The sequence below is a fragment of the Mobula birostris genome, chromosome 9, assembly GCF_030028105.1.
Source record: "Mobula birostris isolate sMobBir1 chromosome 9, sMobBir1.hap1, whole genome shotgun sequence".
Taxonomy (NCBI): Eukaryota; Metazoa; Chordata; class Chondrichthyes; order Myliobatiformes; family Myliobatidae; genus Mobula; species Mobula birostris.
This window is the reverse complement of record NC_092378.1, coordinates 150,178,914-150,206,613: the sequence shown is the minus strand read 5'-3', so window position 1 is coordinate 150,206,613 and position 27,700 is coordinate 150,178,914. Positions and strand designations below refer to the sequence as shown.

The window sequence follows — 27,700 nt, the reverse complement described above, 5'->3', positions numbered from 1 at the left end:
TTCCTTGCACTGATACTGCTGGATCAGCTGAGTACTCCCAGTAGACTGTTGCTATTACTGACCTCCCTAGTGTAGCTGTTGAAGCTGCTAATGTTCGTTATGGAGTCAGAATTTTGTGGTTAATTGTCAGTGATTTAAAGTAGTGAGAAACACTTAATCAGAAAACTTTTCAAGCAGAAAAATCCTTGAATTTGTAATTCATTTGTGGCAATGATTCTGCTTTTATATTTGGGAAGTTAGTTGTCTAATGAAGGTTTATCAGTGAGGGGGGATATCGGGTGCCACAAGGAAATTTGGGTTGTGTTCCTTGGAGCAGATGAGGTTGAGAAACAGTTTAATAGCTCCTAAATTAATTATTTCAATCAACTATTAAATCTTTCTTTAGGCTTTACTGCTCTAAAGGAAACAAGACAATTTTCTAGTTTCAATCGTGATCAAGATTCCATTCCTTAATTGTCTATGAACATGACTCGCCCCATCACTGAACTGTTCCCACAATCTGTGGACTCACTCTCAAGGACCTTTCGTACCATATTCTTGATATTTATTACTTTTTTAAAATTATTATTTCTTTTGTTTTTGATTTGCACAGTTTGTTGTCTTTTGCACATCGGTTGTTTGTCTTGATTGGTGTGGTCTTTCATTGATTCTGTTGTTACTTTGTATTTACTGTGAATGCCTCCAAGAAAATGAATCTGAGGGTTGTATGTGGTGACATATATGTACTTTGATAATAAATTTACTTAGAACTTAGCAAAAGGAACATACCACACCATTGTTGCCACAAATGAATTACAAGTTGAAGATTCCGTCTGCCTGGATGGTTTTTATGGTTATTTCCCACTCCAGTCCTCTGTCCATTACCCTGATGGCATGGTGGCATAGCGGTTAGTGTAACACTTTACAGAACCAAACATAAGATTGCAGTTCAAGTTCAACCGCTTTTTCTAAGGAGCTTGTCCATTCTCCCCATCACCATGTGCTGTAGTTTCCTCCCACATTCCAAAGACATATGTGTTAGGGTTAATACGTTGGCGCGAGAAGCAAGGTGACACTTAAGGGTTGCCCCGCAGTGCATCTTAGACTGTGTTGGTCGCTGGCGCAAACGACACATTTCACTGTGTGTTTCAATGTACATATGACAAAAAAGGTGATCTTTAATCAACACTCTTAACTCCATAACAGAGTTATGGGTCTGGTGGAGAGAGATAAAGTTTTATTTACTTTGACTGGAAGATTGGGGTTCATGTCTAGTTGAGTTTGTCATATGCACAGGTAATGTATGCGTAGGTACAATGAAAAACTTAACTTGCAGCAGCGTCACGTGGGCAGTGTTCACAAGAAAAACATAGATTTAAACATAAATTATATGCAATTGTTATAAGAAAACACTATTAGAAACAAAAAGAAATGTCCATTTTAGTGCACGGTGGTCAAGTTGGTTATAGTGTTGCTAAACTGTCATGATTAAGGTTTTGCTATTTGGTTTAAGAACTGAAGTGAACCTGTTTTATGCAGAGTATCCTGGAATACATTTCCCAAAGGATACTGGCAGCAGAAGCAATAGTAATGGCATAGGAACAGGCGTAGGCCATTCGACCATCTGTTTTGCCCTGTCAATTGTGGCTGATCTACACCGGGCGGTATCTTTTCTGTGCCAGTTCCCCATAGCCCTCAGTTCCCTGCTCTTTCAAAAGTATATCTGTTTAAATACCTCCAATAATCCAGCCTCTGTAACCCTCTGGGATAGAGGTCCAGAGATGCATCACCCACTTTCTAAGGAAAGTAGGCAAGAAGCAGAGTGGAATATTCTGCAGGACTATTATAGAAGTTCTAGCTGATACGGGTTATTGCAATCATATTGGACTGAAAAGCATGCACACAAAATACAGGATGAACTCAGCAGGTCACACAACATCTATGGAGAGAAATAAACAGTCAACGTTTCATAAGACCATAAAATATAGGAGCAGAATTATGCCATCCAACCCGTCGAGTCTGCTCTGCCATTTCATTATGGCTGATTTTTCCTCTTATTTTCCTCTTAGCTCCGATCTCATTTATGTTGGCTTTGACTTTCTCATTAGCCATTATTGTGTCCTCTTTCCTTTAGAATACTTCTTCCTCTTTGGGATTTATATATCCTGTGCCTTCCGATTTGCTTCCAGAAATTCCAGACATTGCTCATCTGCTGTCAACCTGCCAGTGTTCTTTTCCAATCATTTCTGCCCAATTCCTCTCTCATGCCTCTGTAATTCCCTTTACTCCACTGTAATACTGATGCACCTGCATTTAGCTTCTCCTCAAAATTTAGGCTGAATTCAATCATATTATGATTACTTGCCCCTAAAGGTTCTTTTACCTTAAGCTCTCTAATCAATTCTGGTTCATTGCACAACACCCAATCCAGAATAGCTGATCCCCTAGTGGGCTTAACCCCAAGCTGCTCTAAAAAGTCATCTCATAGGCACTCTAGAAATTCTCTCTCCTGGAATCCAGCACCAACCTGTTTTTCCCAATCTATATGCATATGGAAGTCCCCCATAACTATTGTAACATTGCCCTTTTGACATGCATTTTCTATCTCCCATTGTAATTTGTAGACCACATCTTTACTACTGTTAGGGGGTCTATATACAACTTCCATCAGGGTATTTTTACTTTTGCAGTTCCTTAGCCCTATCCACAATGGTTCAACACCTACCGACCCTTTATCACCTCTTTCTAACGATTTGATTTCATTTTTTTTTTTTTTTTACCAACGCCATCCCCTCTGCCTTCCTGCCTGTCGTTTTGATACAATGTATATCCTTGGACATTAAACTCCCAGCTGTAATCTTCTTTCAGCACATTCAAATATAACACCTTCAGTCCTGTATTCACCCTTTTCGATTTTGTCCTCCTTTTACGTTGCAACTCATTCTGTTGAATGCAATTTTGCCCTATCAATAGCCTTTCCTCAATACACATTGCCTCTGTTTGTAAACCAGCTACGTCATCTTCAGCACTATTTCGTGCTACATTTCATGCTGTGATCCTTCAGACCTTCATCAGGATTGACCTGATGAAGTGTCTCGGTCTGAAATGTCAACTGTATAATCCCCACTGTAGATGCTGCTTGGTGTGTTGAGTTCCTCCAGAATTTTGTGGGTGCTTCTGAAGATTTGCAGATTTGCAGGAATAAATGCTTTTCAACCTAGTAAATTCCCTGTCATGATTTACTAGGTTGAAAAACATTTATTCCTAAACCTTATTTTATCCAATTACTTGAACTCTTAAGCACTGTGGTATAGTAATTTGCAAGTACATTTAGTTTTTAATAAATTGGACAATTTGGTAAGTGGGTTTATTATTGTTGTATGTACTGATGTTCATTTGAAAATTTGATTTGTGTACAATTTGTCACATCAGTACATTGAGGTAGTACAAGGGAAAACAATATCAGAACACAGAGTAAAGTTTTACAGTTACAGAGAAAGTACAGGCAGACAGGTGCAAGGGCCATAACGAGGTAGATTGGGAGGTCAAGAATCTGCCTTCTGCTTGTTTGTTTTTTATTTATTTATTGAGATACAGCGCAGAATAAGCCCTCCCGCTCTTCGAGCAGTGCCACCCAGCAAGACCCCCAGTTTAACCCTATTCTAATCATGGGACAATTTACACTGACCAATTCACCTACCAACTGGTACATCTATGGCTGTGGGAAGAAACTGGAGCACCCAGAGAAAACTGACATGGTCATGGGGAGAACGTAGAAGCTGCAGGAACTGTTCAATAGTCTTACAACAGCAGGGTACATATTCGCAAAACCCTCTGAGTGAAGGTATATTGGTTTATTTTTGTCACATGTACTGAAAAACTCATCCTGTCCATTGCACAGTGCACTGAGGTTGAACAAGGAGAAACAAACACAATAAAGTACAGCAGTTACAGAGAAAGTGCAGTGCAGGCAGACAGTAAGGTGCAAGATTATAATGAGGGAGAGTGTTATGGCAATGAGTCCATCTTATTGTACAAAGGTACATTCAGTAGTCTGACAATATCAGGGAGAAGCTGTCCTTGAGCCTGGTGGTATGTGGTTTCAGGCTTTTGTATCTTCTGTCCGAATAGAGTTGTGGAAAAAGAGAAAATGTCCAGGGTGGGTGGGGTTTTGAGTGGCCCAGTAGAGTCAAGTAGACAAGTTGTGGTGAAACGTTGAATGTTCCTCCTTCCACAGATGTTGCTTGACTGGCTGACTTCTGGCATTTTCTGTTTGTATTTCGGATTTACATCATCTGCAGGTGTTTGAGTGATTGACTTTAATTTCTTTGCAGGAAATTTTGGATTCGCTGGCAGAGCTGTACTCCTTACTTCAGGAGGAGGACATGTGGGCTGGTCTCTGGCAAAAGCGGTGCAAGTTCCCCGAGACTGCTACAGCAATTGCCTACGAGCAGCATGGCTTCTTTGAGCAGGTACATCAGTAGCACTCCTCTAAGAGCCCTGGGATTCAGTCTGTCTCAAGCAATTCAATTTGCCTGCTTGCCTTCATTTCACGGTGAATGCTTTCTAAACTCTAGTTAATGCATATTAATAACTCTTTCTATATCAATGATTCGGATTAGGTTTGCAAAGTTTTCGTGGGAAATTTGTGGTCACAGCCAAAGCAGAGCAGACAATCAGTCAAGGAGGCAGGCATGGTTTATCTGAAGGGGAATAAACAGACAACTTTTCAGGCCAAGGCCCTTCAGTCTGTTCAGCCGACTTATACATTCTGTGTACTGCAACAGCTGGGATATTCCAGTGGCCTGCCATTTAAATTCATCTTCCCATTCTCATTCCGACACATCAGTCCTCTACTGCCATGATGAGACAGTTTGGAGGAGCAACACCTTATATTTTGTCTGGGTAACCTCCAGTGGACGGCATGAACATTGATTTCTCCCACCTCCCTCGTCTTGTTTTCCATTTCTCATTCTGTCTACTCTCTTAAGCCTCCTCTTCTCCTGCCTGCCCATCACCTCCATCTGGTTCCCCCTCCTCCTTCCCTTTGTCCCAAGATTCACTCTCCTCTCCTGTAAGATTCCTCCTTCCTTAGCCCTTTCCCTCTTCCACTTGTCACTTCCCAGCTTTTCACTTCATTTCTCCCCCCCCCCCACCACCCAAATCTACCCACCCATTCCTCCACCTGGCTTTGCCGATCTATCACTTGCCATCTTATATTCCTGTATCCCTCCCCTCCAACCCCTTCTTTTACTGGTATCTTTCCCCATCCTTTCCAGTCCTGATGAAGGAAGCGTCTCAGCCCAGAACATCGACTGTTTTTATTACCATCCATGGATACTGCCTGACCTGCTGACCTCCAGCCTTCTGAGCATGTTGCTCTGGATTTCCAGTATCTGCAGAATCTCTTGTGCCTAGGCATTTCCCACCTCATTTTCATAACTGCTTTGGGAAGTAAGTGATACACACGGGGTGCAGGTTTCTTCAAGTGGTTCCCTGATAGACTAGCTGAAGTGGGAGGAGACGTTAGGATTCCCCCCACCAATCAGGTGTGTGGCGATTACTGCTGCACTTTAGCTGTTCAGGAAAAAAAAAGATTTACAGTATTTGTCACATGTACATTGAAACATACAGTGAAATATGATGTTTGCGTCCACAACCAACACAGCCCAAGCATTGAGTTGAGGGCATCCTACAAGTGTCGCTATGCTTGTGGCATCAACATGGCATGGCCACAATTTACTAACCCTATCCTGTATGTCTGTGGAACCTGGGGGTCAACTGGAGCAGCTAGAAGAAACCCACGCATTCAAGGGCAGAACATGCAAACTTGTTACAGACGATAGCAGGAATTGAACCCTATTCACTGGCGCTTTAAGGCAGTGCGCGAACTGCCGTGTTACCATGATGCCAAGACTGCAAGCAACCCAGATTTTGCAGACTTGCTGCCGATCTCTGGCTGCCTTTTGGCAAACTCCTTCCTTAGGAAGGGAGAGTATTTGCAATGATCAAGGCGTGGCAATCAAAGGAGGAATCAGGACGCAACAAAGAGGATTTCTGAGCAGGGAGAGCTGGTTGTTGTCCCCTCAGGCAGAGTTGGCACAGGTGGACCTTTATTTCTGTTATTGTTTGCAGGCTAGAGGACAGATAACAAACAAATGGAAAGCATACAGTAAAGATTTATCAGGATGTCACCAGGACTTTGGGGCCAAGCTACAACTTGATTCTTGGTGTAGGAAACTGAGGGGTGACCTTACAGCAAAGTAGAGGTGTGGTGAGCTTTCTGGGCCGTGACATCAAAGTGACTGGAGCACGACTGGTTTTTGGTGATGTTCATGTCTAGGAACTTGAAGAGTGAGGAGATTCCAGATTTGAGATTGAGTAACGTCATTCCCAGTAGAAAAGTGTAAAAGAGAACAAAATAATTGTTACTCCAGATCTTATGCAGCACAAAAAAAAACACAATGTTAAAGAACACAAAAATTTTAAAAAGATATAAATAAATAAAATAGTTTATATACATTGATTTTAATGTCCATAAAGTGACGCTAGGCACAAAGGTGTCTGTATGTAAAGTGATTGACTCAACCCTTTAATTTCAACACAGTTGATGTGGACAGAAGCGTGTGCACTGCCCTCACCCCCCTTTTCTAAAGTCAATGACCAGCTCTTTTGCTGTCATTGAGGTAAAGGTTATTGTCATGACACCACAACACTAAGTTCTCTATCGCCATCCTGTTCTCCAATTCAATCACTATTTGAGATGCGATCCTCTATAGTGGTATCATCTGCAAACTCGTAGGTAGCTACGCAAAATTTTTCCCAGGGTTGGGTGAGCACGAACTAAGGTATAGGCTTAAGGTGAGAGGGGAAAGATTTAATAAGAATCTGAGGGACAACTCTTTCACCCGAAGTATATGGAATGAACTGCTGGAGGAAATGATTGAAGCGGGTACTTTAACAGCATTTAAAAGTCACTTGGATAGGACAGGTTTATATGGATATGTGCTACAGTCACGTAGCAGTTAGCACAGCACTATTACAGCTCGGGGCGTCAAAGTTTGGAGTTTAATTCTGACATCTTCTGTAAGAAAGTTTTTACGTGCTCCCATTTTCTCCTACTGTCCAAGGCGTACTGGTTAGTAGGTAAATTGGTCATTATAAATTGTCCTGTGATTAGGCAAGAGTTGCTGGGCCCAGTGGTTTGGTGGGCCGGAAGGACATGTTCTATACAGTATCTCTAAATAAGTAAATAAAATGCAAGCAAGTGGAACTAGCTTAGATGGACATCTTTATTGGTGTAAAGAGCTGGGGCTGAAGGGTCTGTTTCCTTGCTGCATGACATTGTAACTGACTCCAAGCTTGAGCTGGACTATTTGCCACAGAACAAACTTTGTCACATTTGCAACTGCAGTGTAGGTTTGATAAACATGCAGAGAATGGAGGTGAAGGATTGTTCTGGGTGAAGAATGTGGTATTCGGTTTGAGTGAAGCATGGATGCCCTTAGACTTTATGTACTCTTAGCTGTAAAATTCTCTGGATGTGAACTGTGCAAAAGAGCAGCTATTAATCCTGACAAGCGATTATATTTTTAATGTTGCTTTCCGACTGGAAATCTTGTGTAACCAAGGATGTTTTGCGCAATTCAAAAGGCACAGGAGACCTACGAGAAAGCCATGGACAAAGCAAGGAAGGAGAATGAACGAAACAACGCCTCGCCTGCCATATTTCCAGAGTACCAGCTGTGGGAGGACCATTGGAATCGGTAGGTATTTTGGCCACTCCGTTCTCCCCCAGGTCTTTAAACATCCGTGCTGGGCAATTTAAAGATGCTGTTCCTACTGGAAGCATGCTCTCCTCCCATTGTTTTGCCTATTGCCAAGGCAATGTCCACCCCCTCTTCCAATCACAGTCTTATCTGAGACCTTTTGATAATCACAAAATGAGTTATCACCTAGATTATTGTGTCCATTTGTGGATCACTAGCGTGTAGAGTGTTTGCCAAAAAGATTTATCAGGGTGGTACTGGAATAAAGATCTTAGACCATAATTCATAGGAGCAGAATTAGGCCTTTTGGCCCATCGAAACTATTCCTCCATTCCATTATGACTGATTTATTTTTCCTCTCAACCCCTTTCTCCTGCTTTCTCTCCTTAACCTTAACTACAGTGAATTGGAAGGTCTGGGATTATTGGTATTTGTTAAATCTGTGCATGGCTGAAGCTGTCATTATTCTTTTCCATCTTGAACAGCTGCTCAAAGGAACTAAACCAATGGGAGTCTCTGACTGAGTATGGCCAGTCCAAAGGACATGTTAATCCATACCTAGTGCTGGAATGTGCTTGGAGAGTTTCTAACTGGGCAGCTATGAAAGAAGCACTGGTGCAGGTAGGCAACTCTCTATCCTTGCCCCGCTCCCATTCTTCTCCTTAAGCCCATCACCTCTATTGGGACATTAACCTCCAACAGTGGCTCGCCAGAGTCCACTGTCCTGGGCCAGTCTAGCCCAGGTGTAGTCCATCTTTGAAGATCCTTCCTGTCCCAGAGAGAAGGTCTCTGGAGATGCTGCTGGTGTTTCTGTAGCTCTGGGTATCTACAGGAAGGGGTTGCTAGCCCCTTGCCCAACCCTCCTCCATTCACAGCCAGGCTTGGCATTGGCCATGGTGGAGTTTACAAGTCATTTCTGGTTTAAAATTCTTCATGATACAAAAGATGGTAGCATAGCAGTTAGTAAAATGCTGTTATAGCACTAGTGACCTGCGTTCAATCCTCACTGCTGTCTGCAAGGAGTTTGTATGTTCTCCCTGAGACCACATGGGTTTCCACCAGGTGCTCTAATTTCCTCCCACAATCCAAAGATGTATGGGTTAGTAGGTTAATTGGTCACATGGGTGAAATTGGCCAGCGTAGGTTCATAGAGCTGAAGAGTTTGTTACCATGCTATATCTCTTATAAATAAAAAATAAAATCAAGAAACCCTTCCTACCCCAGTCATTTTCTTTTTCTCCCCTTGGAAGCTTTAATTAAGGTGCAGAGGAGATTTGCCACGACACTGCCTAGATTAGAGAGCATTTTCTTATGAGGATAGGTTGAGTGAGCTAGGGCTTCTCTCTTTGGAGTGGAGGATGAGAGATTACTTGATAGAGGTGTATAAGATGTTAAGAGGAATAGTTAAAGTGGGCAGCCAGAGACTTTACCTGGGCGAAAATGATTAAAACGAGGGTATATAATTTTAAAGTGATTGGACGAAAGTATAACATGGAATGTCAGAGTAGGTTTTTTGCACAAAGAGTGTTGGGTGTGTGGAACACGCTGTCAGGGAAGGTGATAGAGGCAGATACATTTTGGGACATTTAAGAGACTCGTAGATAGGTATGTGGATGATAGAAAAATAGGGGCTTATTTAGGTCGGAAGAGTCGGATTAATCTTGGAGTAGGTTAAAAGGTCGACACAATAATGTTGGCTGAAGGGCCTGTACTGTGCTATACTCCGTTCTGTGATACATACTCAAGCACTGTAGCCTCCTTACCTCACTGTTGCTTTTGTCAGACTGTTGGTGATGCCTCACCTCGTGGCTGGTCTCTGATTTCATTAGGAGCTTGAGGAGATTTGGTTTGTCATGGGTGTTATGGTAGCATGGTGGTTAGAGTAGCACTTTACAGCACCAGCTATCAGAAGATGTGCCACAGAAATATGGAATAGCTGCCTGATGTCTGGGATTTCTTTCATTTTCTTTATTCACCCTGCTTTCCAGCTGTGAGGGCCAGTAGTTGGTGGTCAGCTCTTTGTCCTCGATACAGTATTGAGTGATAGTCCTACCCTGTGGCACCATGTGCAGTTCAGCAGCTCCCCTGTGATTCCAGCTTGACAATGGTTTCAAATGATATCTTGCCTTGGGATTAAAGGATGCATTTTGTCCTTCGGTAAGGACTTGCCTGGTATTCATATTGATGCAATCACAAAATAGGCATGCCAATGGCTGTACTTCATTAGGAGTTTGAGGACGTTTAGTATGTCATGGGTGGCACGGTAGCGTAGTGGTAGTGTAACATTTTACAGTGGCAGAGATCAGAAGATCAGGGTTCAATTCCTGCCATTGTCTGTAAGGAGTTTGTACGTTCTCCCTGTGACCACGTGGGTTCCCTCCAGGTGCTCCGGTTTCCTCCCACATCCAACAATGGTGTGCGGGTTAGAGTTAGTAAGTTGCAGAAATGCTATGTCGGTGCCAGAAGCGTGGTAACCAATAGGAGGAAGGGAAAGAGGAGGGGACACGGGGAAATAACAGGCAGCTGAGAAGAAGTGAAGGGTCAGAGCAGAGAATAGAGACGACGCGGTGGGGGGGGGGGGCGGGGGAGGAATAGTTCACCAGAAGGAGAAATCAATATAAATACCATCAAGTGGGAGGCTTCCTGGACAAAATATCAGAATATAAGGTATTGCTCCTCCACTCTGTGGGTGACCTCATCTTGGCACAAGAGGAGGGCGTGTTCATGGACCATTCAGACGCATGATGGCCGAGGAGAAGGAGCTGTTTTTAAGACGTTGAATGTGGTTCTTCAGGCTCCTCTACCTCCTCGCTGACTTTGCTATGAGAAGAGGACTCGTCCTGCGTGGCGAGTGTCCTTAATGATTGATGCAGCGAGTCAGGCTAACAGATGCTCAGTACTGGAGTGGATTTCTCTGTCGTTTCAGAGACCCTGCAGTATGGCATTGGGATTATACACATGGTGCACATCCAGATGAGTTTAAGAAACAGAATGGTGACTGGTTATGAATCTTGGAGGAGACATTCTTGCTCTCCTGACAGCCTTGGCTTAGTTGGGATTGGGTGAGTTGGTCTTCAAGGCTTCCTTTCATCCTCTTGGCGGTGAAAATCACTGACACCTTCTGAGCCGTTGAATAATTAACGCTGTGCTGCTGACGTGATTGTCTTCCCACTTGCCTGGATGTACGCTACAAAGGAGAGTTGTGCTCCCTGATGTTCTGTTTGCTCATCTGAAAATTGATTGTATTTATGTGAATGCCCTTGAATAATTGCGTGAATGTCTGTTCGTTACCAACTTGTTATCTGTAACACCATGCCGGTGTTGGGAAAACTGAGTACAGTTTCTGCAGGGTAACCTCCCGCCCTCTGTAATGTTTTTGATCACTTTTTCCAGGGTCAAACTGTCTATTACTAGGGACGTGCATTTAAGCTGAGAATGAGTAAGTTCAACGAAGGTGTGCAAGGGCAAGTATTCTTTACACAGACTGGTGGGTGCATTGAATGTGGAGGCAGATACATAGAGGAGTTTAAGCAGTTCTTAGATAGAGATGTGAATGTGCAGAGGAAGGAAGGGATATGGACATTGTGTAGGCAGAAAGTATTAGTTTAGTTAGGCATTTAATTACTGATTTAATTAACTTGCACAACGTTGTGAGCTGAAGGCCTGTTTCTGTCTGTAGTGTTATACATTCCACTTTAAAGCCCTAGTTCACTCAACCTTTCCTCACAAGGTATTACTCACTCACTCTCTCATTATGTGCTGTGTCATATGATGTGGGTGATCTTGGTCTCATGACCATGACTATTTTTGGCAAATTTTTCTACAGACCTTCTCCCATGGCTTTATGTGACCCTGATTGGGGTGGGGGGGCCGGTGGTTGTGTCTAGGCAGGTGCTACACCTTGCCCAAGGGTGACCTGCAGGCTAACGGAGAGAAGGAGTACCTTACACTTCCTTTGGTTAAGATGTATCTTCACCCCGCCACCCAAAGATACTATTATGACTATATGATCTTTTGTGGCCTCCAGGGAGAGTTTTGCAGCATGTGTTTGAGTGAGTAAATCTGGTGGTAAGTAAAACACAGTGTTGGGAATATTCGGGCAGGTTCCAGCATTGCATTATCGACCCTCTGTTTCTCCTCCATTTACTGAGTGTTTGCTTGCATGAGTCAGGTTTTTCCAATGAGCATGTTTTTCAGCCTTTGTTAATGAGACAATAAACAGCAGCAGTACACAGTGTTATTAACTGACTACAGGCTGATGTAAATAAGTATTATTTTCTTTGTTTTCCATTTTCACAACTAAATTAAGAAGTTCAGAGCAAGGTTACGAAGCCGATTGGCACGAAAGGCTCGAAGCTATATTGGTGTTTATTCTGTTTATCTGGGATTGAATTAGCTTGTTTCTGTTTAATATTTCATTCACCCTACTTTTACTGGAACTGATGAGAGCAGGCGTTGTATGCTGCTAAAAAGACAATTCTGATCAAACTAAGGCGTGCTTTGTTACCTTTCTGGCACGTGCCTCCTTGTCTCCAGTTGTGTGCTCCTGAATCAGGATTTATTAACACTGATGTGAGATTTGTTGTTTACTAGCAGCACTACAGTGTAAGACGATACACTCAATAGCCACAATATAGGTACCTCCTGTACCTAATAAAGTGGCCACGGGTGTATGTTTGTGGTCTTCTGCTGCTGTAGGCCATCCACTTCAAGGTTTGATGTATTGTGCGTTAGAGATGCTCTTCTGCACACCACTGTAGTAACATGTGATTATTTGAGTTACTGTCACCTTCCTGTCAGTTTGAACCAGTCTGTCTATTCTCCTTTGACCTCTGTCTTTAACAGGGAGTTTTCGCCCACAAGACTGCCACTCACTAGAATTTTTTTTTGTTTTTCATACCATTCTCTGTAAGCTCTAGGGACCATTGTCTGTGAAAATTCCAGGAGTTCGGCTGTTTCTGAGATACTCAAACAACCCTGTCTGGCACCAACAATCACTTCACAGTCACAGCCACTTAGATCACACTTCTTCCTTGTTCTGTTGTTTGGTCTAAAAAAAACTGAACCTCTTGACTATGTCTGCATGCTTTTATGCGTTGAGTCGCTGCCGCATAATTTGCATTAACAAGTAGTTGTACAGGTGCACCTAATAAAGCGGCCAATGAGTGTAGGCTAAGGTTTTTAAAAAAATACAAAAAGAGGAATAGCGAGGTAGTACTCGTGGGTCCATGGGCCATTCAGAAATCTTATGACCGAGCGAATTAAGCTGTTCCTAAAATGTTGAATGTGGGTCTTCAGGGTCCTGTACCTCCTCCCTGGTGGGAGTAATGAGAAGAGGGTGTGTCCGGGATGGTGAGGGCCCTTCATGATGGATTTGACCTTGAAGAGTTACCTTTGGAAGATGTCCTTTGAAACTAGGGAGTGTTGTGCGCCTGATGGATCTGGCTGAGTCTACAGCCTCCTGTGATCCTCCACACCGGTCAGAATGCTCTCCAACGTACGGCTGTAGACAGACATTTGTTAGAGTTTTTGGGAGATTCCTCATTTGGTTTCAGAAAAAGTTCATGTTGCCATTATCTCATAGTTTGTGTTGGAAAGTCATTCCTGTACATGCAAGATTGGGTAACTCACTGGTTAAGTTACTGGACTAGTATCGAGAAACCTGGACCCTCTTGACCTGGCGATATGAGTTCAAATCCCACCAGAGCAGCTCAGTATGTGATTAAATGGATCTGGAATTTTAAAAGAAGCACTGTTGTTATTAAAAATTCATCTTTCAGCCTTACCTAATGTGGAACTAGTACCCACTTGGGTTTGTGGGCATTAAATGCTGACCTTTCTAATGATATTAGCATATTGGGAAATGTTTTAAACAAAGTACCCTATCTCTGCCTCTCCTCATTCTAAAGTACATTGGCACAGAATCCCACCAGTACACCACGAGCATGAGAAATACTCCAACCTCTGTGAATGGGGGCAACCTGGCCTTGCCTTTAGTTTTAATGTCATAGAGAGATGCAGCTCGGAAGGAGGTCCCACAGCCCATCAGCTACATAGTGTAAAAGGTTGCTGTAGGCTACAATTGGACATTTGATGAGTTGCAGAGCCTGGTTGAGAAATGGCAGACGGAGTTCAACCCGGAAAAGTGTGAAGTTATTCACTTAGGAATGTCAAATTTGAAAGCAGAAAATATTGAGTTAATAGCAAGATTTTTAGTAGTGTGGAGGAACAGAAGGAGTTTGTGGGTCCACATTCATAGATCCCTCAAAGTGGCTTGCACTTAATAGGCTTGTTATGAAGAGATATGGTGTGTTGGCATTCATTATGTATTTTATTTATATTTATTTAAGAGATATGGTGTGGAACAGGGCCTTCTGGTTCAACAAGCCGCACTGCCCAGTACCCTGCCTATTTAACCCAAGCTTGGCTGGCAGGGTGGAGATACATCTTTACCAAAGGAGGTGTATGTCATTTCTTCCCTCTACTAGCCTGCAGGTCACCCTTGAGCAAGGTGTAGCACTTGCTTAGCCCCCCACCCCGAATCAGGGTCACATGAAGCCATGGGATGCTTGTATGAGCAGCTGGTGCATATCACAAGTGAGCACTGATGCCAGGCAAACAAACTCTGAAGAGTATTGATAATGACTGGGGTCATGTGCCTTATAAGGACACTGCCCAGAAGAAGGCAATGGCAAACCAAGAACCATCACAGTCATGAGACAATGAACACCTATATCATATGACATGGCACATAATGATGATGATAGTCACAGGACAATTTACAATGGCCAATTTGCCTCTCACCAGTACGTGGTTAGAACGTGGGAGGAAATGGAGGACCTGGAAGAAACCCACGTGCACATAATTACAAGCTCCTTACTTATAGATGATGTTGGAAGTGAACTCCAAACACCAACACCCTGAACTGAAAAAGCATTGCGCTAACATAGTTGGGAGATTGAGTTCAAGAGCCACGAGGTAATGTTGCAGCTCTAAAAAACTGGTTGGACCACACTTAGAGTATTGTGTTCATTTCTGGTCATCTCATTATAGGAAGGATGTGGAAGCACTAGGGAGCATGCAGAGTGTTTTATGTTCTTAACTCTGCATCTTCCATCACCATCCATTTACACTAATCCATTATTCTTGATTGTTCTAATCTCCCCACTTTCCCCCTCAGATTCTACCCCTCACTTACACACAATTTACCATGGCCAATTAGCCTATGAACCTCTGGGTGGAGATTTGTGAAGAAGAAGTCAGAGAGAGAACGTGCAGACTCCACACAGACAGCATGTGAGGTCAGGATCGAACACTGGTCTCTGGCACTACCAAATATGCCGTTGAACAGCGGGGTGACATGGTACCATGTTATCTCCCTTAACTATGGTTTCTGTTGGGTGTTTGGGTGTCCTTCCATCCCAAAGACGTGCATTGTAAGTGTTATTAAGTACATGGCAAAATAATCACAGGGAGAGGGAGAGAGAGAAGATATCGGCCATGACCAAGTGGTAGACCAGTCTCGATGGCCTCCTTCTGCATCTTATAGTTCCTCCCCGCGCCTTGTTTGGAGCAGTCTTTAGCGTTTGTCTGTTTTACAAGGCTAAGTTGCTAGCTCAACACTCAACCCAGCATGAGGGGAAAGCGCACAAGGAGCCAGCCAGATTTGAACCTAGGGCCTCTCAGCCTGAAGCCTGGTGCCAATGATACCGCACCACCAGCTGGCTAATATGTTTTATGGTCTTGAGGAAATGAGGGAGAATGGGATGTACAGCATTGCTGACATGGATTCAATGGGCAGATCAGCCTTTGCTAAGTACCGATGAGGAAAGATGTTATGTCCTCTCATTCAGGAGTCCTAACACACAAAATAGTTCTCTCCATCTGACCGAGTAAATCCTGTAGTCACGTGACCACCTTGATCATCCTTTAACCTCCTTGACCCCAGGAAGTAAGGTCTACGCAACTTGTTGTCAGTGTGGATCCTTTCAGCCCCAGTTATTATTCTTGGCCATTAAACAAGCTCTGGAGGAATTCAGCAGGTCAGGCAGCATCCGTAGAGGGAAATGGATAGTTGATATTTCAGTTTGAGTCCCTTCATCTGAACTGCAATTTCCTCCACAAATGCTGACCGATCCACTGAGTTCCTCCCGCAGTTTGTTGCTCCAGATTCCAGCATCTGCGGCCACTGGTACCTCCCCATCCTATTCTTCCTGAGATCTGGTCACCAGGTTGGAGCTCAATGCTTCCAATAAAATAAGGTTGAAGATTAGCTTTATTTGTCAGACATACATCGAAACATAGAGTGTAACGTATCTTTTGCGACAACAATCAACGCAATCCAAGAATGTGCTGGGTGAGAGGCAGGTGTCACCATGCTTCCAACGCCAACGTAGCATGCCAACAACTCATTCACCCTAAGCCACATGTCTTTGGAACGTGGGAGGAAACTGGAGCACCCGGGAAAACTCATCCAGTCACAGGGAGAATGTACCGACAGTGGTGGGAATTGAACCCTGACTGCTGGTGCTGTAATTGCACGATACTACCGTTCCTCCCAAGAAATGGACCCTCAAATGCTGTCATGCTTCCAGCGCCAAAATAGCATGCCCACAGCTTACTACTCTTAGCTGTACATCTTTGGAATGTGAGAGGGAATCAGAGCACCCGGAGGAAATGCACGGGCAGAACATGCAAACTCCTTATAGACAGTGGTGGGAATTGAACCATGATCAGTGATCACTGGAGCTGTGAAGTGATTGTAACCACTCTGTTACTATGGCGCACCTAGCTTTGTACAACAACACTGCACTACCTATCGCTGTTGTGGTGAGACAGCTGAACTCATTAGGAACTATCACAAACCAGTTAGTGAGGAGATCACTTTTGAAAAGCGCAACACAGATACGTCTCAGTGAAAATTATTTTGCATTCAGGGTGTCTCATCTGCCTCTACATGTGGACTCATTCGTCATGACTTACTCTCTGCGTCTGGTGTGTGGAACCTTGAAGCGTAATGCTCCAGAGACAGACTAAGCTCTCTTCCCTTGGTTCTAAATTTAGTCTGTCACAGATCTGTGCGCCCTTCCTGTGGTGTAATTTAAAATTTCTCTTGTGACAATGCCTTAACCCAGTAGTGCCTGTTCTTTTTGTTTGAGGAGAATTAGTACATTCAGCCAGTCACCCAGAGAAGGAGGCAGTGGTGAAAGATGTTCGATATACATCTGCCTTTCTCATGCACCTTAGGGTCATAGAACACTACAGCACAGAAACAGGCCCTTTGGCCTATCTAGTCCATGTCAAACCATTAATCTGCCTAGTCCAATCAACCTGCACCGGGACAAAGCCTTCCATTCCCCTCCCATCCATGTACCTAAGCAGATTTCTGTTAAATTTGATAATAAATGTACTTCGAATCTTTGAAATTGACCCTGTATCCACCACTTGAGCTAGCAGCTCATTGCATACTCTTACCACCCTCTGAATGAAGAAATTCCCTTTAAACATTTAACCTTTTACCCTTAACCCGTGACCTCCAGTTCTAGTCTCCCATAACGTCAGTGGAAAAAGCCTGCTTGCATTTGTCCTATCTATACCCCCATAATTTTGTAGACCTCTATCAAATCTCCCCCTCAAACTTCTACGCTCTAGGGTATAAAGACCTTCTAGTACAGTTAGTTGTTTTGACCCTCTGTTCTCACCATTTCAGAAAATGAAATGTGATATATTTAGGAGATATTTCTGCTTGGGAGATAGTAAAGGAAAATCATAAAACAATACAGCACAGTACAGGCCCTTCAGCCCACAATGTTGTGTTGACCTTTTAACCTACTCCAAGACCAACCTAACTCTTTTTTCTTATGTAGCCCTCCATTTTTCATCTATGTGACTATCTAAAAGTCTCTTTAATGTCTCTGAAGTATCTTCATCTACCAGCACGTTCCATGCACCCACCACACTCTGTTAAAAAAGAACTACCACTGACATCCCCCTGTGCTTGCCTACAATCACCTTGAAATTATGCCTTCTCAAATTGGCCATTTCTGCACTAGGAAAAAGTCTCTGGCTGTCTACTCTGTCAATGCCTCTTATCATCATATAGACCTCTTCCCAGTCACCTGTCATCCTCCTTCGCATTGTGTATTATAGGGGTTAGCATAATGCTATTTCAGCAGTAGTTGTAGGATTGGGGTTGAAACCTTGCCTCTGTCTGTGAGGATTTTGTATGTTCATTCTTTCACTCTGTGGATTTCTTCCCAGTGCTGCAGTTTCCTCCCACATATGGGTTAGGGTTAGTAAGTTGTGGGAATGCTATGTTGGTGCTGGAAGTAATGCGACACTCACGGGCTGCCTCCAGCACACTCTTGGACTGTGTTGGTTGTTGACGCAAATGCCGTATTTCACTGTATGTTTCGGTATGTGTGACAAATAAGGCTGATCTTTATCACTTTTCAAAGAGCTTCACAGCAGAGTAATACAGAAGGAGAGGCAGAAACGAGAAAGCTAACCTCAGAAAGGTTAGTGGGGAAACTTTAGAGAGGGTGCAGAGAAAATTTACCCGGATGCTGTCTGGATTGGAGAGCGTGGATAGGTTAAGTGAGCTGGGGCTTTGCTCTTTGGAGTGAGGGATGAGGAAAGGCAATTTCATAGAGTTTACAAAATGACAAGGGGCATGGGTGGAATGGACAATCAGAGACTTTTTCCCAGGGTGAAAAAACCTGATACCAAAGGAGATAATTTCAAGGTGTTTGGAGGAAAATATAGAGGCGATGTCTGAGGTAAGTTTTTTTTTTACACAGAGAGTGGTGGGTGTGTAGAACACACTGCTGGGGGTGGTGGTAGAGGCAGATACATTAGTGGCATTAAAGGGACTCTTAAAAAGGCACATAGATGATAGAAAAATGGAGGCTTATGTAGGAGGGAAGGGTTAGATTGATCTTAGAGTAGGTTAGAATGTTTGCAGAACATTGTGGCTGTGCTGTACTGTTGTATGGTCTGTGTTTTACAAATAATATTCTATAGAAAGACCAGAGAAAAATAATTCTGCCTCATCTCATGGTGACCTCTGATTTTCAAAGGGTGGTTCCTTGTTCCTGTTTCTTCCACAAGGGAAACATTCTCCCCACATCTACTGTAACATGACGCTCAGCATCTTCATTCTAGTTGGTCCTTGCAGTTTTTCTTTAGCATATGTATGTTCTGTTCCATTTTAAGTTTTGTTAATGAATCTGCTTCAGCCTGCCAGTTGGTTAGTGCATGAAATGTGCACAAAAAATTTTCAACCAAACTCCTCAATGCCCTAGTTTCATTTGATAATGATCTTGTATCCCTCCTCTCTGTTACTCATCCTCCCTGCCAGTGGGATCAGCTCCATCAAAACCCTTCCTGGTTTTGAGAGACCATTATGTGTTTGAGTAGCTGGATGCTGTTGCTTTTGTGTGATAGGACTAATTTACTCAACTAGAAACACAAGGGATTCTGCAGATACTGGAAATGGAGAGGTAATGGGGGACAAGGAAAGGGTGGAAGAACTTTATAAGTATTTTATGTCAGCCTTCACTGTGGAAGACACTAGCAGTATGCCAGAAATTCGAGAGTGACAGGGGCAGAAATGAGGGTAGTTATTATTACTAAGGAGAAGGTGCTTGGGAAACTGAAAGGTCTGAAGGTAGATAAGTCACCTGAACCAGATGAACTATACCCCAGCTTTCTGAAGGAGGTGGCTGAAGAGATTGTGGAGGCATTAATAATGATCTTTCAAGAATCACTAGATTCTATATGGCCCTGGGGACTGGAAAATTGTAAATGTTACTCCGCTCTTTAAAACAGGAGGAAGGCAGAAGAAAGGAAGTAGTAGGCCAGTCAGCCTGACTTCAGTGGTTGGGAAGATGTTAGAGTACATTAGTTGTAACACGAGAGGTTCTGCAGATGCTGGAAATCTTGGGCAATACACACAAAATGTTGAGGGTCAGACAGCATCAACTGAGAGGAACAAACAGTCAATATTTTGGGCCAAGATTGGCAAGGAAGGGGGCAAAAGCCAGAATGAGAAGGTGTGGGGAGGAGGGGGAGTACAAGCTGACTGGTGATAGGTGAGGGGGTAGACAGGTGGGTGGGAAGAGTGGATGTAGCAGGAGATTGGGAGAGGGTAGTTGGAAAAGGTAAAGGGCTGAAGAAGGAGGAATCCGAAAGGCAAAGATGGAAGAGTAACATCTGTGCTTTTGAGATTTTCCTCGACAATATTGGCCTGCAGTTTAAAGAGGAATTTTATCATTGAGTAATGTAAAATGAGCAGACCATGTCATTCAGATATTCAGTAAATTAGTGATGGAGCTGCTTTACATTGTACATTTTCACAGGCCATTTGACTCATCAAGTCTGTGCGGACCATCAACCACCCATTTATTTTAATTCTACGCTCTTATCCCACCTCCTCATAATCTCTCCACGCGATTTTCCCCCTCACCTGCCCGTGAGGAGCAATTCCCCACATGATTCTTCCCTCTCACCTGCATACTGGAGGCAACTCTCCGTACAATTCTCCCCTCACCTGCACACTGGGGGCAATTTACAGCTGCCATTTAAACTACTAATGACGTCTTTGGGATGTGAGGGCAAGCTGGCACACCCGGGGTGGGGTGGGGGCGCAGAGATCATGCAGTTGAGGGGCAAGGTACAAACTCCACAGAGACAGCGCAGGGGGCTGGAATTGAACCCAGGTCGCTGAAACTCTGAGGTGGCGACTCTATCCACTGCACCTCTGTAGCACTCTGGAAACTTTACTCTTGCCCAAGTAAGATTGAGCTTACGCTGGATGGTATGTCAGGAAGTACCCTAGTGGCCATTTTATTGGGTCCCTCCTATGATGTGGCCATTGAGTGTATGTTCCTAGCCCATTCAGAGATGCTTTTTCTGCACATCAATGTCATAACATGTGATTATTTAAGTTACTAACACCTTGTCAGTTTGAACCTGTCTGCCCATTCTCCTCTGACCACCACTCTCATCAACAAGGCGCTTTTGCCCACAGCACTGCCACTCTTTGGGATTTTTTTTTCTATTCATGGTCAAAGTCACTTGGATTACATTTCTTCTCCATTCTTATGTTTGGTCTGAACAACAACAGAACCTCTTGACCATGTCTGCATGCTTTTATGCATTGAGTTGCTGCCTCATGGTTAGATAGTTGCATTAACAAGCAGATGTAACTAATGAAGTGATACTGAGTGCGCGCATTATAATTTCACCACTACCGCTTCTCTCTGCCCCTCAATATTACGTGCCACTAAGGGGCAGAATTCGCCCTAGCCGCTTCTGACTGTTCCATTTAATTCCCATTTAGGTGGAGCTGAGTTGCCCCAAGGAGATGGCCTGGAAAGTTAACATGTACCGAGGCTACCTGGCAATCTGCCACCCTGAAGAACAGCAACTCAACTTCATAGAGCGTCTGATGGAGATGGCCAGTAGCCTGGCCATCCGGGAGTGGCGGAGACTCCCTCACATTGTGTCACACGTGCACACGCCGTTGCTCCAGGTGAGAACTCCCCACAGTCAGCTGTGGGAGGTGTGGGAGTGTGTGTGTGTATGTGTGTGTGTGTGAGAGAGAGAGAAACTGCCTACAACCAACTGTGTGAGTGGTGTGGAGAGAGAGAGAGAGGGTGTGTCAGAAAGAGCAAGAAAGAACAATGTCGTACAGCCATTTGTGTGTGTGAATGTGTGCATGTGTGTCAGTGGGCGGGGGGGAGAGAGAGAGAAAGAAACTCCCTACCGCCAGTTGTGTGAGAGAGAGTGTGTGTGTGTGTGTGTGGGAGGGGAGAGAGTGAAAACTGTTCCGTTCTAAAATTTCTTCTTACCTGCCTATCACCTCCCCTGGGTCCTCTGCTGCATCCCTTTCTTCATGGTCCACTCTCCATTCCTGTCAGATTCCTTCCTCTTCAGCCCTTTATTTTTCCCAGCCACCTGGCTTCACCTGTCAGCTTCCAGCTATCCTCCTTGTCCCTCCCAACCCCACCTTTTGATTCTGGCTTCTTTCCAGTCCTGAAACGCCAACTGTTTATTCATTTCCTTAGGTGTTGCCTGATCTGCTGGGTTCCTCCAGCGTTTTGTGTGTGTTCCATTCTAAAATGCTGCTTAACCTTCTCCGATAAACCAAATATTACCAACGTATCACTGTGGGATTTGAAAATGTCAATGTGTTTATCTGATTATTTTCATTTTTCTTTATTCCATCTCCCTCACCATTTCCTGGGATATTTATCACTGCATTACTGTATCTTGTACTTAAGAATTCTTTTTTCTCTCTGTGTTGAGTGGGTGATTTGCGAGGCAATGGAACGGAATTGTGGATATATAATAAATCAGAACAAAGAAACAGGCCATTTAGTTCCCATTTGGTAAAATCATAGTTGATCTGTGGCCAAACACTAAGTTCCCCCAACCTTCAATCTCGGATTTATCATTAACAGTTGACCCAGCATCAATTGATGCTTCTAAGGGGGAGTTTCAAGCTTCCTTTATCTTCTTTATGTGGAAGTGTTTTTCCTAATTAGTCCTTGAAGGTCCTGATCCTAATTTTTAGACTGTAACCCTGATTGGCAGAATCTTCAATCGGTTTATTATCTTGTCTCAGAAGCTTGGTGTCATGTAGTACTTCATTCAAGCCTTACTGAGGTGACCTTCAGTTGCTGAACAGTAAAATATCACCCTCGCCCCCTTGTGCTCCAGTACTCTAGTTTTAAAGAGCAGTGTCCCTCTGAAGAAGATTATTTTCTGTTACGGTACGTGACAACGTAATGATTGCTGCACATGAACCTCCTTACTGTCTCCCTGTGCTGCACTTTCTCTGTAACCATAACAGTTTATACAAGTTGAAGTTTATTGGTATCTTACTGTACATATATACAACCATGTGGGTAGTCGGTAGTGGCTCCATATGTCACTACTACAGGGCGTGACGACCCTGACTTACACAAGTCCTGGGCTCAGCTGGTTCCGGCTGACAGTACCCGATAATGGGCCCCTATCCAGGGTTACGGATCCCACTGCCTTGTGGGTATCTTCGGGAGAAGAGAAGGCTGAGGAGTAAACCCTACACAAATCCGGAGTGGAGCCCCTAAGGCGGTTGGATGACGTATCACGTCACCTCCCGGCAGCTCCTGCAGCCAAGCTGATGCCAAATGTACTGCTTCGCATTCCTTTGGACCACATCCGTGAGGCCGAGAGGGGGATCTTGATGTCTGGGCAGCTCAGGATCTCCATATTCATTGCCCAGGTCTGTGCCCTGGAGAGAAATTACTACCGGGAGCATCCATTGTCTACTTAGACAGACGGAGCCATTAATTAATTTAATCCAACTAAATGAAACGACATTCCTTCAGACCATGGTGCACCCACAATATATATATCACACACAGCACATTAAGCAAAATGTTACCACAAATAACTTAATAAAATATAATTCAACGTGCATGTAAAGTACGCAGGACAGGTAAACAGTAAAACAGCTCACTGTCCTAGTGATGAGACCTCGGTGGTAGTAAGGTGCTATTGAAAAGCTGGAGGGCATAGGATTAAAAAACATTTAGCTGGGAAGGATCTAGTCCATGGACCCCAGGTTGGGAACCCATGGTTTAGAACGATATGGGTCAAATGTGGGCAAATGGAGCGATCTTGGTCGGTATTGACCAGCTGTGCTGAAGGGCCACTTTTCATGCTGAGCTTGTTTGTGATTAAGATTACCAGTTAGCATTTGTAATGTACGCTGTTATTATTACCATGGATTCCCCTTCACCACCTGTAGTTTGATGCATTGCTTCATTACCAGCCAAGATTAATGGAATTTTGCTCACCTTGCAGGCAGCTCAGCAAATCATCGAACTGCAGGAAGCAGCACAAATAAATGCTGGTTTACAGCCCGCTAACCTGGGGAGGAACACTAGCTTGCACGACATGAAGACGGTGGTGAAGACTTGGAGAAATCGTTTGCCCATCGTGTCTGACGACCTTTCTCACTGGAGCAGCATCTTCATGTGGAGACAGCATCACTATCAAGGTACTCCTCCTGATATGGAGTGGCACAGTAGTGTAGCGGTTGATGAAACACTTTACGGTGCCAGTGACCCAAGTTCGATTCCCGCTACTGCCTGTAAGGAGTTTATATGTTCTTCCTGTGACTGTGTGGGTTTCCGGGGTGAAGGTGGTGCTCGGGTTTCTTCCCACGTTCCAAAGCTGTATGGGTAAGTGGTCTAATTGGTCACATAGGTGTAATTGGGTGGCATGGCTCGTTGAGCCAAAAGAGCCTATCACCATGCTATATCTCTTAATAAAAATAAAGAAGTATTTTGGATCTTCTGAGGTAATTTGATTTGAAGATTTATAGATCATAGGGGGAACAGAAGATCCCAAAAGAGCAAAACTGCTTCTGCTGGTTAGGGGGCTTGGAATGTGTGGGCCGGGCCTTGTAGAAATTAAAATCCCATACTTTTAAGTCTTATACGCAGTAATGATTGAAATCCGGATCTTCTTCATAAATAAGGCTTGATACTTGGTCACAGGTTACCTGTGGATCGTGAGTTTGATAGGTACTGAAGGAAATGGGGATCAGACAGTTGGGCCTCATTGTCAGGACCACATGACTTCCTCCTGATGTTACAAGCTGACAAATTGAATGGGATTAATGCAGTGGGGCCTCATTCATAATAAAAGTGGAAAATGCTGGAAATATTCAGCAGCCGGGAAGCAGAGATGGTTAGAAATATAAACTTGTTTTTACTCTCCAAAGCTGTTGCCTGGCCTGTGGAGTATTTCCACAGTATTTCAGCTCTTCAGAATCTGCAGTATTTTGCTTTTGGGTCCTCAGTTATTTCTGTGTTTGCTGCACAGATGTGTATGTGCGTGCGTGCGTGCGTGCGTGTGTGTGTGTGTGTGTGTGTGTGTAGAAAAGATTCAGGTTTATGTATCACATGTACATTGAAACATACAGTGAAACGTGTCATTTGCGTTAACAACCAGCACAACCTGAGGAGCAGTGAGGGGTAGCCTGCGAGTGTCACCGCACATTCCAGCGTCAACAGTGTTCAGCCGAACAACACAGGCAACAACAGCAATAACAGAACAAAACAACAACAGCAAAGCAAGCTTCTTTCCCATCCTCCCACCCACCCACACACACTGACAGGTCTCCGTTCCCAGGACAAGCCACCTCTGGGCATCCAACCACCAGACCTGGACTGCAGTGAGGTGTGAGAATTTCAGTAACAGGGATGGTTTTCTATGTTCAGTTTCTCTGTCCTGTGGAATGGTCACTAAAGATATGAAAAGTAAACAGGATGGTTTCCAAAGGGGGGGCAGTTGCATGAGCACTATTTGGTATTCACTCGTGTTAGATCAAAGAGTGAAGTATGCAAAATGCTTCAGGTAATTTATAAACACAAGAGATTAAACAGATGCCGGAAATCTTGAGCACAACAGTGGACAGCCAGCATTTTTTCCCCAGTGGCAAAATGGCTGAGACAAGGGGGATAATTTGAAAATGATTGGAGGGAAGTATCGGAGGGGTGTAAAAAGGTTTTTACACAGTTGCATGGAACTTGCTGCCAGGGCGTGGTGGTAGAGGCAGATACATTGGGAACATTTAGGAGATGAAAGAAAAAAGGATGGCTATGTGCTCGGGAAGGGTTAGGTTAATCTTTGAGTAAATTAAAAGATTGGCACAACATCTTAAGCCAAAGGACCTGTACTGTGATGTTAGGTTCTACATTCCAAAATGCTAGAGAAACTCAGCAAGTTGGGCAGCGTCTATGGAGGGGAATAAACAGTCGACATTTCAGACCGAGTCCCTTCATCAGGATGACGTTTCTGGTGGGGAACCTTTATCAGGGAGCACTACAGATTTAGGTAATTAATGAGTTTGGAGGTGGGACAGAGAGAAACAAAGTTCCTCTACAACAAACACAGGAACTCGGTCGGTGTTCTGGGTCGAAGCCCTTTATCAAAGTTCCTCAGGGAAGGTTCAGAGTACTGGGGTGGGGGGAGGGTTGGAGGGAGCCAGTGGTAACAATGATTAGCTTATAGAGAACTGAACGGAGAGTGGGAACCATAGCATTTCATTGAGCTGGCATGTCTCAGTGGGTTGAAAGTCCTCAACATCAAGAGAAAATACATAAGTCAAAGTTCAAAGTAAATTTATTATCAAACTACATATATCAGCATATACAACCCTGAGATTCATTTATTGTGGGCATACTCAATAAATCCAATAACCATGATAGAATCTATGAAAGACCATATCAATCAGTGTGCAAAAGACAACAAACTGTGCAAATACAAAATGAAAGGGAAAAAAAAAGAAATAATAATAAATAAATAAACAAACAATAAATATTGAGAACATGAGATGCCTAGACCTTGAAAGTGAGTCAATGGAGCCATAGGGCTGAGGGGGAATGGCCGGAAGCATCTCCTCCCTGCAAGGTGGGGTGGCAATGTGAAAAGTTCCCTTGACCCTATTGTAGTGTGGGCCGGGCTGGGAAAATGACTGAAAATGTCAAAAGTGAATGATTATAGTTTTCATTTGAGTAAAGCAATAACAGGTTTCATAACACAGATGGGTCACTATCTAATTGAATGGTGAGATGAGATTCAGGAGTTGAAAGGTTGGCTCCTGTTCCTCGGCGTGGCTACATAACCCCAGGTCGTCGATGCTGCCTACTAATTAAAAATGAGCTCATTTCACCTTCTGACGAGGCTTTCCTTCTCCCAGACCGTTTACATTGTCTGTGAGTAGCAGGTGGCTTTAACCTGCCCTGGAGCTGATGTGAGCAAATACCCATTGCAAAAACTGACTATTGAAGTAAGACGGGAGGAAACAGCTGATGTACCTGCTGAGTCTGGTGGCCTGTTCCTGTGCTGTTGGCACTCGTGAGTTCAAGTCGAAATTATTTCCTGGCAGATTGTCTGTTTGTGAATGATTCAACTCAACGTGTTCACAGCGTTCATCCACTCCCTTCCTTACAGCCTGTTCATGGGTGAGGGAGACATTCATTCAGTTACCAGTACTACATAAATCAAAAGGCTTCGCTGTAATTTTTAAATAATTTCAAAAATAAAAATAGGTTTGCAGCTTCATAAGGCAAGTTGTTATTCCACTTAAATATGTGTCAGTCAGGGTCGACCATGGATGTTGCGTTCTAGCTGTCTAGATACACAAGCCAGAGAAGTACAATATGGTGAGCAAGCTGTTGCCCAAGTAACAAGCTCCCCCTCTCCACGCAGCTGATGAACCCAAAGGAACAGAAAAGGCCGATACAGTTTGGCACCAGCAGCGTTGCAGGAGTTGCCAGTCATTATTGAACTCAGTGTAGGACTGCCTTAGGGACTCCAGCTCCAGAGTTTTCCCATGGGGTTTATTCCCAAAAACTTCACCACGAGTAGGTACAGCCGCAAGGCAGCGCAAGTTTGAGATCAGAAGTTTCCTTCTCGTAGGTGAGCTGCCAACCACGGCTGATGAGCCCCATCTGCTCGAAGTAACTGGTTTTAAGGTGCCAGTAACCCACCTTTGCCCCTTCTTCTGTGAGCAGAAACTGTTCCGATCGGGCTTAGTAGCTAGTCCACTTGTGAAGGCCAGGAGCTGGACTTGCATCTCAACTAGCATCTGATAACCACGTCATTGGGAGCATTTAATAGGTAGTGGGATCTTATCCCTGTTACCAACCCCCACCTAGAACAACCTTAAGGAACCTTAAGGAATCTAGTTTAATTAATAAAAGATTACCTCTAATGATATCTAATATCAGAGTTAGGTTCATTAATTTGTTGTTTTTCTGCAACAGTATGGTGCAGAGACAGAAAATTGCTATCAGTTGCTAAAAAAAGAAGGAAGTGGTTATGTAGCGGTGTGCTACACACACGGTGGTTATGTAGCGGTGTCCCCGGGCGGGACTGCTGTGAGGAAT

The 27,700-nt window shown here is 43.8% G+C and overlaps 1 protein-coding gene across 5 annotated transcripts in view; it reads left to right on the top strand.

Moving 5' to 3' along the window:
• trrap (transformation/transcription domain-associated protein) overlaps positions 1-27,700 on the top strand; it is a 315,964-nt gene that overhangs the window by 211,396 nt on the left and 76,868 nt on the right. For all 5 annotated transcript variants that reach the window (XM_072269108.1, XM_072269109.1, XM_072269106.1 and 2 more), the window contains exons 54-58: positions 4,314-4,451; positions 7,633-7,745; positions 8,234-8,369; positions 21,091-21,282; positions 23,604-23,799. In XM_072269108.1, coding sequence (XP_072125209.1) covers positions 4,314-4,451; positions 7,633-7,745; positions 8,234-8,369; positions 21,091-21,282; positions 23,604-23,799 — 775 coding nt within the window. The remainder of the gene's footprint in view (positions 1-4,313; positions 4,452-7,632; positions 7,746-8,233; positions 8,370-21,090; positions 21,283-23,603; positions 23,800-27,700) is intronic.